Source organism: Cydia amplana, unplaced genomic scaffold, assembly GCF_948474715.1.
Source record: "Cydia amplana unplaced genomic scaffold, ilCydAmpl1.1 scaffold_32, whole genome shotgun sequence".
Classification (NCBI taxonomy): Eukaryota; Metazoa; Arthropoda; class Insecta; order Lepidoptera; family Tortricidae; genus Cydia; species Cydia amplana.
In genome coordinates, this window is record NW_026947476.1 from 50195 (window position 1) to 63891 (window position 13697).

The 13697-nt window shown below is 46.8% G+C and overlaps 2 protein-coding genes across 2 annotated transcripts; one reads left to right on the forward strand and one right to left on the reverse strand.

Annotated features, from left to right (window-relative positions):
- The first annotated feature begins 1176 nt into the window (after positions 1 to 1176).
- On the forward strand, positions 1177 to 5319 carry LOC134661981 (uncharacterized). The gene is made up of 2 exons (XM_063518214.1): positions 1177 to 1924; positions 5129 to 5319. The coding sequence occupies exons 1-2, from the start codon at positions 1177 to 1179 to the stop codon at positions 5317 to 5319; spliced, it is 939 nt and encodes a 312-aa protein (XP_063374284.1).
- Positions 5320 to 8809: 3490 nt separating this feature from the next.
- On the reverse strand, positions 8810 to 13267 carry LOC134661982 (E1A-binding protein p400-like; the record flags this gene model as incomplete). Its single annotated transcript, XM_063518215.1, has 6 exons — positions 8810 to 9004; positions 9129 to 9287; positions 9446 to 10298; positions 10329 to 10480; positions 10608 to 10652; positions 13076 to 13267. Coding segments are annotated over 6 exons (1596 nt in total), but the record flags the coding sequence as incomplete, so codon positions are not given.
- Between the last annotated feature and the right edge of the window lie 430 nt (positions 13268 to 13697).

Consider the following 13697-nt stretch of genomic DNA (forward strand, 5'->3'; position numbering starts at 1 on the left):
GAAAACCGCAACGGTAGTCGTCCTCCGTAAACCCGGTAAAGGAGAATACATGAAGCCTAAATCATATAGGCCAATAGGATTGCTGCCTATCCTGGGTAAAGTTTTCGAAAAGATGGTGGTGACCAGGCTAAAATTCCATCTACTACCTCAAATGAGTAACAACCAGTACGGGTTCATGCCACAGCGCAGCACCGAGGACTCCCTTTATGTCCTAATGAAATGTATAAAAAGCAAACTGCATCAAAAGAAGATAATTACGCTAATATCACTCGACATAGAGGGAGCCTTCGATGGTGCTTGGTGGCCGGCTATAAGGACCCGCCTGGCAGATGAAAACTGTCCAGTCGAACTAAGACGCGTAATTGATAGTTACCTCACGAACCGAAGGGTACCTGTCAGATATGCCGGGGAGCAATACAGCCTGGACACCACCAAAGGATGCGTGCAAGGGTCGATAGCAGGTCCCATCCTTTGGAACTTGCTTCTGGACCCGCTCTTAAAAAGCTACGAGCAAAAGGGATACTACTGTCAGGCATTTGCGGACAACGTCGTGCTTGTCGTTGATGGGGACACTGCCCTTGAAATAGAAATGCGCGCAAACGCTGCTCTCAGCCATGCTCAGGAGTGGGGAGTCAAAAATAAACTTCGATTTGCACCACATAAAACAAACGCCACGGTAATCACGCGGAGGCTTAAGTATGACACCCCTCGACTGTGTATGGGTGGGACCAGCATAGCCATGACAAAAGAATTAAAAATACTTGGGGTAACCATCGACGACAAGCTGACGTTCAACAGCCACGTCTCGAATGTCTGCAGAAAGGCACAAGCAACTGTCGAGGGCCGCAAAGACGGAATGGGGGCTTCACCCTGAAGTAGTCAAAATAATATATGTGGCAACTATAGAACCGATAGTGCTGTAGTGTGTGGGCGCACGCTGCGAATAAACTGGGTATACAAAAGCAGCTGGCAGTAGTGCAACGTGGAGTGGCACAGAAAATCTGCAAAGCCTACCGTACTGTCTCCCTGAACTCAGCGCTGATTCTGGCAGGGATACTCCCTCTAGACCTCCGAGTACGCGAGGCAGCTCTATTGTATGAAGCCAAGCGAGGTGAGTACCTGCCTGACTCAGTACCTGACGATAGGGAGATTGAACGGATGGCACCGGCAATAGAAATGCCTCACCCCGCAGAGCGCGAAGAGTTGGGAGTGGTTCGCCTGGTAAACCTAGATGATGTGAACTCGAACAGCGAATTCGACGTACGAATATTCACCGATGGTAGCAAGATTGGGGGCGGTGTCGGGGCCTCACTTTCCATTTGGAAAGGAGAAACCGAAACCAAAGCCCACAAGCTTGCCCTGTCAAAATACTGCACCGTTTACCAGGCAGAGCTACTTGCTCTCTGTAAAGCCACAAGAGAAGCAAAGAAATATGCTGAAAAATCGTTTGGAATCTACAGCGACTCTATGGCGGCCCTCCAAACAGTACAAAACCACAGTTGCCTTCACCCCCTTGCAGTAGAAGCCAGGGAGAACTTAAAAGCCATGTCTCTCCAGGGTAAAGTAGTTACTCTACACTGGATTAAAGCTCATGCAGGGTTAGAGGGCAACGAGCGGGCCGACGAGTTGGCTAAGGGAGCAGCTGCAGGCTCCAAGCGAAAACCAGACTACGACCAATGTCCGGTCTCGTTCGTCAAGCGTAGCATTCGCACGTCAACGCTTGACGAGTGGAACCGGAGGTATAAATCTGGCGAAACGGCATCGATAACGAAACTTTTCTTCCCAGACGCAGTAAAGGCATATAGGATGACAAAGAAATTCACTCCAACAAATTTGAAAACACAACTGATGACGGGGCACGGTGGGTTCTCCGAATACTTGAACCGATTCAAGTGCAAGGAGAGCCCATCGTGCATCTGCGATAGTAATAAACAAGAAACGCTACCGCATATATTGTTCGAATGCCCAGTTTTTGGCAAAGAAAGGTTCGAAATAGAGCAAAAAACCAAATTTGACATAACTGCCGCCAACCTGCAAAATATTATGAACAGCTCAGAGATGGAAAATTTCTTAGAATTCTGCCTGCAAATTGTAAAGAGGGTCGTAGAAAAAAACAAAACTAGATAGAAATATATGTTTTTGAAATATATTGAGTATATTTAAGAAAAACATATGTAAAATAGATATACAAACATTAAGAAAAGAGCAAAATGTGAAACTAATGAGATCTAAACAAATAAAGTACAAGTATAAATAAAAGTCTGTTATGTCGAACTGTTATGTTAAATATAAGATAAAAATGTGAACTAAATAAAAGTGTAAATAAGAAAATGTAATAGTCTGTAATATTAACATAAGAAAACTAAAGTAATCATAAGAAAAACTGTAATAGATAAGAAAAATGTAATAGTAAAATAGATAATAAATAAAGAAAACCCCTGTCGTATCCCCTTATTTGTCCTAAATAACAATAAAATAAATATAAATAAATAAATAAGATATTAAGCGATAGGTGGGACTCTACCCACAACAGGAACGAAAGAGATGAATGAAAGAAAGAAAAAGTATGTTGAATGGAAGTACGAGAAGCATGAAAAGCGAGAACTGGTATGCATGAGAACCGCTTGATACAATCTCCGATCACGTCGGAGGCACAAGAGAAAAAAAAAAAAAAAACCTAACCTAACCTAAAACAATGCAAAGTCTACGTATATTGTGAGTCGATAGTTTCGTGAACGTTTTATTAGATAGCGGTGACGCCATTTTGAATAAATGACACGAGATTTGAATAAATGATTCCGTACTACGATTATTTTCCTCTTCTGATGATATTTAATCCTCCAAGTGAATTATAGATGATGAAGCAAATCTTGTCAGTAGGAAAAGGCGCGAAATTCAAATTTTCTATGGGACGTTATCCCATCGCGCCTACATTTTTCAAATTTGCCGCTTTGACCTTGGTGGATGACGATGTGTTATGACGCCGTGGTACTTTCCACATGTCGCCACCGTAAAGACGGCCGTCTTTTGCGGCCGCTATATGACGGCACCGTTTTCGGAGGAATCCAAAGCTTTAGTGTCGATTTCGTTGACTGTGAAAATCGACTCCACACTCGCGTTCGCGGTTTCGCGCACGAATGTGGAGAGGGCTTACCACGAAAGCCGAACTTCTCAAATTGCGGACACACGGAATTATCCGTACGGAATGACATGTGCAAGCGAGGCAGCGCTATGCATTTGTAGTTCGTCCCGTTCCCACCTGTCATTCCGTACGGAAACCGAATGAAAATCCTGTACGTCTGCGGCCAGGGTTACTAAGGTTTAATTAGAGTGACAGAGAAAGATGTCCGCAATTTGCGACGTTCGGTGTTCGCGGTAGGCTCTCAGAGGAGCTACCACGAAAACCGAAATTCGCAAATTGCGGGTATCTTTCTCTTTTACTCCAATGAAGGCGTAATTAGAGAGACAGAGACAAATGCCCGCAATTTGCGAACTTCGATTTTCGCGGTTATAGCCCAGATAGGCAGATATCTTAGAATGTACGAGTGGATGGTGACCACTATAGTATTAATGGCATTGAAGATATTGAAGAGATGGCATTGGTCTTGAAGATATGATATGCCAAGTTATAGTTGGTCAAACCAAATTGTCAGTAAATAAGAACAAAAAAAAACTATACTCAACCTTTTCTGTTGGGTGCTAGTACTAGTGCAAGACAAAGATAGTATGATTTCTGTCTATGTTTGAAATGAGACAGTCCTTTGACAAAATATAGGTACATTGTTACAACACAACTTGATAGAGAAAAAACATTGCGTTTAAATAAAAAGATACGCAATGGTAGTTTTTTTGTCTATGGTCGAGCTCGACACACACACATGTACCTAAATGTATGCTTACAGGTTACGCCTACATGTATAGTTTGACTCCGAAATTCATCGACTTGGCAATAGATGACACTAAAAATGTCCTGCTCAGTAACGCCATCTAGTATATTAGTCAGGAACGAAAGGTACCGGCGACGATATTAGTTTTTAAGCGAGTTCAAAACCTGACTATGAAGAGAACACTCTGTATCTACTTAATTCTCTTTGCTTCCGTCGTCTTTTGACCTAACTTTTTCACACTTTTCAATAGTTTGTTCAACTAATCTTATCTTAAAATTCTGAAACTTAGCACAATTTTAAAGCTCAATAAGGGCTATTTTTTGGTACTATTCTTGTCTCTGTACTGTTTTTGGTTACGGAGATATTCAATTTTTAGTGATCCTGAAATTTTCTACATTTAAAAAAAAATCATAACTCACCCAATTTTCAATTTTTTTATAGTCTTTCTTCACAATAAAATCTGCCTTTGTTATATCTATAAAACAGTGTAATATATATAAATAGTCTTCTTACATCTTCATAGTATTACCGGGGCCTTCCCATCAGCACTAGAAGAGAGCGAAAAGGCACGATCGTCCGTCCTGCTTGCCACGCCGACGTCACATCGCGCCACCACGCGCCGACTTGACGAGGGGAAGTGGAAGTCACACCGGAGCACGGACGTTCACTTCGGCGTTGCGCTTGATAGGGATCGGTCCATCCATTCACTTAGGATTTATTCGTAGCTTAGTGTTAGACTTAGGACATTTAGTTAAGACCTAACTTGTAACTTTTATTCGTTTTAAAATAAATTTGTTGATTGGTTTCGTGCGGTTATCTATTCTGATCCTTAAAAATAGTTTAATTTTATAATTTCTTCGATATTTAGCGGTGCCTGCAGAAGTTATAGTAGCAATCATTTTAAAACTAATTTATCTTCATTTCCACTCGGTAGATTTCTCTTATTTTAATTTCATTTGATAGATCTTCGTTTTTAATATTTTCTTTGGATAAACTTTTCTTAAAAACCCTTCGTTGACATCAAAAATTAACATTTCTCTTAAAATTGAATATCTTTTGTAATCCCTTTATTTCTATACTATTAATCACTATAAAAATCTGAAATTCACAATATACGTAGACTTTGCATTGTTTTATTTTATACTTTTTATATCTTGTCAATATCGTGCTCTGTTACGAGAATATAAATTTTTGAATTTCGTAACTTTACGTTAAAATTAACATAATGTTCCATTCACCAGTTAAAAATCGTTTACGATCTGCGCAACAAGAGCAGCACGAAGTTCTACCAAAACAGCAGCAGGGCACTCCGGAGCCGCCGGAGCCGCAGGGGGCCCCTCAAAAACAGACAGAGGCTAGCCTGCATCATGTTGATCATGTTGATGGGCGAGACACCGCTCCAGGTAACACTAGCGAAGTGAGCCTCTTATGAGAATTCGTATTCTACAACGCAGCTGGACGCACACGTGCACGTGCACGTCTACGCATACGCATCCGGTGTGGCCTGGCCTTTAACGTCCGACTTTTGGTTTGGTTGTAAAACCCAAATAATCGAATATTTTTTTACATCATTTTTATTTCTTTGTAAATTTCTCTTAAACTGTCGTTTATTTCGGTACACACTGTATAAATTAAATATAGTATATTTAATTGGCTTTCATTTAATACGCCACACGTGTATGTGCGATGCTTAGTTTGGGTGCAATATTCGCAACGAGGTGGGAGTCATTTGAATTTTTTTTTTAATTTATTAAGAAACAAACAGTCTTATACAACAGATAAGTATATAGAGTAACATTCTTCTAGTAATAGACTTATAGTTTCCTATATGTAAACAAATATTATAATAAAAACTTATTACTACGTATAAATGACATGCATATGTACTAGTATGTGTGACGAGATATGTGAGGAAATCTTAATCTAGGTGGTCATACTTAAAGAAGAAAAAACTAATTTTTTAAACAATCTTAGTGAGCTGCTAAATATGTCTACGTTTTGGCGCTTTACAACTGTACAACCTACATGTGCGTTTAATGTATGAGTGCTGCGCATGTTTAGTTCTGCTGCTTTTGATACTAAATAACATTTTATTTCGACAACTACGTTCTGTTCTGCGGGGTACGCGTAAATCTATATTTTCTAAAAGTTCAGGGGCATCTACTAAATTATTGAATATTTTGAATAAGAAAATTAAATCAGTACAGGAGCGTCTTATGGAAAGAGATTGAAGATTGTAACTGGCTAAGGAGGGGGCGTAACTTTCGTAATTTCTACCTGTTCGGAATTCAAGAGCCTTTATGAATATTTTTTGTAATCTTTCTATTCTGTTTCTGTGTACATCATGACAGGGGTTCCATACTACAGAAGCAAATTCTAAGCGACTTCTGACATAGCTATTATAAAGTAACTTATACGTCTGGGGTCTTCGAAAAGGTTTTGCGACGCGAAGAATAAAGCCTAACTGTTTATACGCTTTATTTAGGATATTATCAATATGAAGATTAAAGGTTAATTTTGTGTCCATTATTACCCCCAGATCACGTATGCTATCCCGCCGAGTTAAAGTACCTCCACATAAAGTATAATTGTGTAATATGGGCTGTTTTTTTCGTGTAAATGTGATTACGGAACATTTGTCATTATTTAAAAAGAGGTTATTTTGGGCACAGTAATCCTCAAATCTTTTCAGATCATCTTGCAAATCAGAACAGTCAGTGTGCGTTTTAATAACTCTGTAAATTTTGGTATCATCTGCATAAAGAAGGGCTCTCGAGTTGGACAAACACTCCGTAATATCATTTATGTACAGAATGAATAACAATGGGCCCAAATGTGATCCCTGTGGGACGCCTGACGTGGTCTGTTTGAAAACAGATGAAAAACCTCCCAGTACTACCGCTTGTGATCTGTTTTCTACGTATGATTTAACCCACCGGAAAAGGTCACCATGCATACCAAGGTTCCATAGTTTTAATAAGAGCGTATTATAAGAAATTTTATCAAACGCCTTTGCGAAATCTGTATACACTGCATCGACCTGATATTTATTGTCCATGGCATGACGTATAAACTCGCTAAAAGACAAAAGATTACTTTCGACGCTTCGACCTTTGTAGAACCCATGCTGGTTTGGATTAATATGACGACGGACGGCGTAGGAAAGCTGATCGGTTACAATTTTTTCTAATATTTTGCCAAATTGGCACAATTTTGAAATAGGTCTATAATTTTCGATATTCTGACTGATATTACCTTTAGGTATCGGTGTTATCCAAGCTGTTTTCCAGATTTGTGGAAAATGTCCTTCACTTATAGATTGTTTGAAAATCCAAGTGATAGGAAATACTAATGTGTCCGCGCATTTGCTTATTAATAGTGGGTGAATTCTATCAGGACCAGCGCCCTTGTTTACATTGACTAACTTTAAATATTTGAGAACTAAGTCATTTGTTAAATTAATTGTATTAATGTTAAAAACCGGTTTTAATGGAGGTTCTAGACAATCGATATCCAGAGACGGTAAGGAAGAAAATTCAAAAACAGATTGAAAATGCTCGCTGAACATGTTACAAATACTTTCCCCGTCCGAAACTGAGACACCTTTGTAAGACATAGTCTGTGGTATACCTTTATTTGAAATTGTAGACTTCACAAAATTCCAGAAAAACTTGGAACAATATTCGATTTTATTTTCGCTAAATTCTATGTATTTTTTATAACAATCTTTTTCAACTGCCTCAGCTCTTTTTCTTAATATTTTAAACGTTTCGTAATCTAAAGGATTTTTGAAACATTTCCATAGTTTATGGAATTTTCTTTTTTCTTTTAATATTTTTTTCAAGGGTCTACTATGCCATACCGGAGTTGTGCGTGAAGTCCTTGAAGGAAAACGAGGTACATGTTTATCCATTAAATTATATAATAGGCTGTAAAATTTTGTTACACAGGCGTCCACATTTAAACCCTTAAAGAATGTATCCCAATCTGTATTTGACAAATCATTATTCATATCATCAAAATTTGCTAAGTGAAACTTGTAAACAAGGGATTCGGCAGGCTTCATTGGTGGTGTGTAATTAAGCATTAAATTAAAGTACAATGCTCCGTGATGTTTTAATGACGTCATTCCGCTGAAGTAGATGGCCGGCGCCGCTGTCTCCCGGCAGTTTTGGAGACCCAATACCATGCCCACCAACATACTAAAAGTTGGTAGCGGTTTCCGGATCTGAACTATCTCTTCGACCGTTTCCCATAAAGCCCTTGCTACACGGTCGCCGACAAGCCTTCTAACCGTCTGACCTTGGTCAGTTTTGGTCAAATTTTGTTGTAAACAACTGTCTACACGGTCCGTCCAGACCAAGGCCACGCGGTCTGAGGGGCTTGTCGGCGACCGTGTAGCAAGGGCTTAAGGCATAGTACTATGAAGCTTTTGATCCTGAATTCGATTGGCATTAACATTTTTTTTAAGTCCACTTATGACCATTAGTTTTTTCTTTATCTTCAAAAGTTTCGGATTCTCGAATACCGTCCCACTTTTAGATTCTCTAAGCTTCAACCCTTTTTGTAGGTGTAGGTTACTTTTACTTCGGTTACTTACAAGGACATTTAAAGTCACTAGGAGTCCCAGGAGGCCCCGCCACGCATTGCAATCTTAAGTGACGTTTGAAAAGTAATTTAGTAAGTTTCCTCGAGCAGCCTCAGCAACACAGCTTATTCTCGCACAATAAATTCTAAATTTAAACTGATTTTCCAATGTTACTTACGGATGTTGTTATGCGTGGTGGTGCCTAGGAGCGGCGGGGAAAATCAAAAAAAGCAAATAACATCAGTCAATGTTTATTGTTAACGTTTCGGTATCGAGAGTCGCAACATGTGGCAGCGCAACATGTGGCAGAATACCCGCCATTCTGTACACTCGGTCAGTGGTCGGCGGGCGGCGGGTGGCGGGCGTCGGCGGGCGCGTGCTGCGTGTGCTGCGCGTGCTGCGCGTGCTGCGCGTGCTGCGTGTGCTGCGCGTGCTGCGCGTGCTGCGCGTGCGGAGTGTGCGCCACCACCACGTGCGGGTGCGGCGCCGCCGCGCGCGCCAGCAGCCGCGCGCCCGCCGCAGTGGCCACCTTAAAATAACAAACAAAATATTAATAATAAGTTGCGAGTTTCTAGGTTAATACAGTATATGTTTTTGTATTTTTATTTAATTTTACAAGTAGGTAGTTTTAGTGGAGCGGCACGTAGACAAACCTGCTGTTGCTGCGCGGCGGGGGCGGGCACGGGCGCGGCGGCGGCGGGCGGCAGCGCGCCGCGGCGCAGCGCCAGCTGCTGCAGCTGCAGCGTGCGCAGCGCGCTCTCGCCGGCCACGCCCGCCACGCTCGCCACCGTCACGCCGCTCCCGCCCGCGACCTGCCAAATAACGTACATAAATAAGGCGGGCGATCTACACGGACGGGCAGAAACGTGTCGCACGAAGAAGATCGTTTAACAGGTTTAATCGCTACGACAGGAGTCGACGGGACGGGTAAACGTCGCGTTCCGTCGAGCTAAACGGAGGCGGGACATACCTGCGCCGCGCTCGCCCCGGCGTGGTGCAGGATCTTGAGGTGGTGTCGCGCCTGCAGCGGCTGGGGGCGGTACAGCAGCTGCTGCGGCTGCGCGGCCCCCGGGCCCGCCGCGCGCGCGCGCCGCGCCGCCTCCGCCTTGCCGGCCGCCGCGTGCGCCGCCACCACCACGCGCGCGCCCGCCGCCGGCGCCGAGGGGGCCGCGGGGGCGGCGGCGGGCGGGGCGGCGGGGGCGGCGGGCGAGGCGGCGGGCGCCGCAGCCCCGGCCGCCTTCGACTTCTCCTTGGCGATGCGGTCGGCGCGGCGCGACGCCACCTCCATGGGCGTCGGCGGGCGGTCGTAGTCGAGGCCGTGGTCGGCGAGCAGCTGCGCGTGCTTGGGGTTGTGGTGCTGCGCGACGGCGTCGTCGAGGCGGCGCTTGGGCGCGGCGCGGCGGCGCTCGGCCGCCTCGCGCATGGCGTCGAGGCGCGCGAGCGGCGGGCGCGGCGCGTCGTCGTCGGCGCGGCGGCGCGCGCCCGGCTTGCGCTGCCTGCGGCGCTGGTGGCGGTCCCGGCGGTCGCGCTCGCGGTCCGGGCGGTCGTCGGGCGCGGCGAGGCGCTCGTGGCGGTCGCGGCAGGCGCGCGGCGCGCGGTAGGCGCGGGCCGCGTCGGCGACCAGCTCGGCGGCCCACTCCCAGTTGGGCGCGCGCGCGGGCGGCGCGTCGGGCGGCAGGCGCTGCAGGCGCAGCGCGCGGCGCAGCGCGGCGTCCTCGGCGGGCGCCCAGTCGGGCTGCGGCGCGTCGCGGTGCCGGTCGGGCGGCGCGCGGGGCCGCACGCGCACGCGCGCGCCGGCGCGCTCGAACAGCGAGGGCGGCGCGCGCGGCGGGCGCGGGCGGGGGTGCGGCGGCGCGGCGGGCGGGCCGGGGGCGGCGCGCGCGCGGGGCGGGGGCGGCAGCGCGTGCTCGGGCGCGGGCCCGGCGCGGTACAGCGCGGCCGCCCACGAGGGCCGGTACGGCTCGCCGTCGCCGTCGCTGGCGGGCGGGGAGGGCGGGGACCAGACCTGCAAGCGGCAGAAACCGTCAGCGGTCGCTTCGACCCCGCGTGAATTTATATCGAGCGTCGGGGCGTCGCGCCCCGAATTTAAAATCTCCCGTCGTTAATTATTACAGAGATATATAGATCCTCACCGGCATCCGCTCGGCGCGGGCGCCGCGGCCGCCGCTCAGCCACACCTGCGGAGAACGAATCGCGTTAGATCCCCCGTTCCGTTTCGATCCCTACGATGTGGCTAAAATAAATAATTTATTTATTTAAACTTAAATGCACAAAAATATACAATTATGTACAAGTACGATTCGTTTTGAATAATAAACAATAAATGGCGAACTTGATACTGAAAGGCCATAATGACGACGATTTTATGGTTTAACGTGAATTAAATGTATTAGGTAGATGTTAGTAACTGATGGTGGGCCTTAATAAATAAAAATAATTAACCTGGGGCAGCATCCACCTGACCTGACAAATTGCTTCCCATTCTATTTTTGCTTTCCTACAATTTAAGCTACATGGATGCTAATTTGTTAGAGAAATTAGCCGTACTAGAGTGATGTGATAACAAACGAAGTACCTACTACATCCATAGAGGCGTATTTAATTATAAATTTAATTTTTACTTACCAGACACATTTTTTTTTGTTAACCTGGACACACGACACCAGTGTGTTAGCCAAGTTCACAAAATATCAAGTTGACCACTGCCTGCCTGGGATAATATCGCACACAGCATTTCTGGCCCACCATAGACCACCCTGAACGTGGAATTTGTAACTACATACTTAAACGCTTTCTTCACTTAGATCTTTTTGTTGTTACCGAATACATTTTCAGCACTTTGGGGCTGTCCATTATTTAAGTCTCACCAAGGGGGAGGCCCCTTTTGGTGAAATTTTGTCGGTTCACAATTTGAGTTTCTTGTGGAAAAATAAAAATACGCGACATTTGCAACCTCCCCCGTCTACCCCACATGAGATTTCGCATGACCCACTCTGCCCTAAACCAGTCACCTAAATAATGGACGCCTCTTCCTCGACCGTCTAGTCTAGCCCATCGCCTCCTGCAGCAAGTCCAGCACCAACGCTAATATAGCCTTTGAAATGTTCCGCTCTCGGACGGCCGTTATACTTATCCTTGTATACTTAGTAATATAGTTAGATCGACCACCTGTATCATCAGAAAGTAGACTCGACGCTCTTCTTTTTGTAACTATAGTGTTACTTCACAAACAAATATTATTTATTATACTAAGCGGTGGCGTGTGCTAACAAAATTTCAATTTTTATGATTGAAAAAATTATGTGATGGAATGATTCACAGAGTCTAAGAAGGTTCATCGTCGGGTATATACTCTGAAATTTTCTATTTTCAAGTTTTTAACCACTTTGACAGTGGTACGGATGGCTGGTTACTTTCATTTGACTTGGGCCTACCACGGCTGCTCCCGTCTGCGACACCGAATGTAACCGCAGTGACAGAGCGCAGTACGGGCCCCGTAGACCACATGCCGATCGCTAACGCTCCGTAGCGAACGAAACGCAAGTAGCTGTCGCACTAATATGGAAGAGTGATTCGATTCGATGGCGAAGCGCAAGCGACTGTCACCTTGGCCAGGCGTGGTTCACTCCGCGATTTCGTCGCTTTGCTACAGCTAGCATAAGCCATAAGCCGCGCGTGGCGCTGTCGCCACCTAGCGGCCATATCTGTGCTGATCGTAACAGACGCGTTTTGTTAGAGAGCGAGTCTTTTGTACTTAGTACTATTATTTATTCCGTGCCTCGGCTAGGCCGCCCGGTCCGAAGGGAGCGACCGTCGTAGCTCGGAGCGTGCAAAGTGCACGTCCACTGTTATTTTGTTTTAGCTCGTTTTTAAAGACGCTTCCCCAATAATACTTTGCCGGCGACGTACTTTGAATTCCCGTTTGTATTCTGAAACTTAAATATATTACCAGTAAAAATAATCTAATAATCACCCATCCGGGTAAAAGTGCAAAGAGAAAATTTCAGTGCGCTTTAGCGAAACGGTCAAGAGTGCTCGCTGCCAAATTCGGTTTCAACTAGTTATATCAAAAAGATTAGATGATTTTAAACGCGTGTAGCGTCGCAAAGGCAACCGTAATCAGTAGGGAAGCGTCCAGTGCGGGCGGACGGCAGGCGAGCACGGCGCGCCGCCGCCCGCCCCGGACGGGATGGGCGCCCGCCCGCCCGTAAATGCTTGCGAGTTGCATCCCTGACGTCGCGGTTTTGGTGACTCGGGGCCCTGACGGCCGACGGGGCGGCGGGCGCGGACACAAGCATTCACGGACGGTCGAGCGGCACCAAAACGGCAACGTCAGGAATATAAAACGCGGGCTCGTATCAAATCATTTATTATGGTCGGGCGGGCGGGGCTCGGCCGGCCACGCGTCCAGCGCGCCGTTGCGCAGCGCGGGCCGCTCCCGCCGGCGGCCGCGGCGCGCGTCCAGCCGCCACAGGTCGATGTGCACTCCCCCCCGCGACCGCGTGGCGCGAGTGGCCGCCCTCGCCTCCCGCTCGTCCTCGCCCGGGGCGGGGGAGGGCGGCGGCGAGGGCGGGGGCGCCGCGCGGCGGCGGGGGCGCACCTCGGCGTCGGCGTCGCGGCGCGAGTAGGTCAGCTCGGGCTCGGCGTCGGCGGGCTCCGGGTCGGCGTCGCGGCGGCGGCGCTCCCAGTCGCCGAGCGAGCGCCGCACGGCGCTGAGCGCCTCCCGCTCCGCCTCGCATCCGGCTTCGCTGCTCTCGACGCACCGCATCGCGTATTTCTCGATGGGCGTCAGCTGAAATTTTTCATGAACGTTAATAAAATGTAATTAAAAAAAATAAGTTAACATAATAATAATAGTTAACATTGGGTTGGGTCCCGTGGTACTAAAGAGCTCCTCCTCATAGACATGACCATCTGCCAACAAATCCGGCGGAACAGGGAGGCCCTCTCAGCCGCCTGGATTGACTATAAGAAGGCCTATGATTCGGTGCCTCATTCATGGCTGGGGAGGGTCTTAGAGCTGTATAAAGTTGATGCAGCTTTGAGAGCCTTTCTAAGCGCGTGTATGAGGCAGTGGACCACAGTCCTTCGTCAACCAGGAGGCGGGGATGACCGCCCTGGCCCGCAGGATTTCATAAGGATTGAGCGAGGAATATTTCAGGGTGATAGTCTGAGTCCTCTATGGTTCTGCCTAGCTCTGAATCCCCTCAGCACCCTGCTGA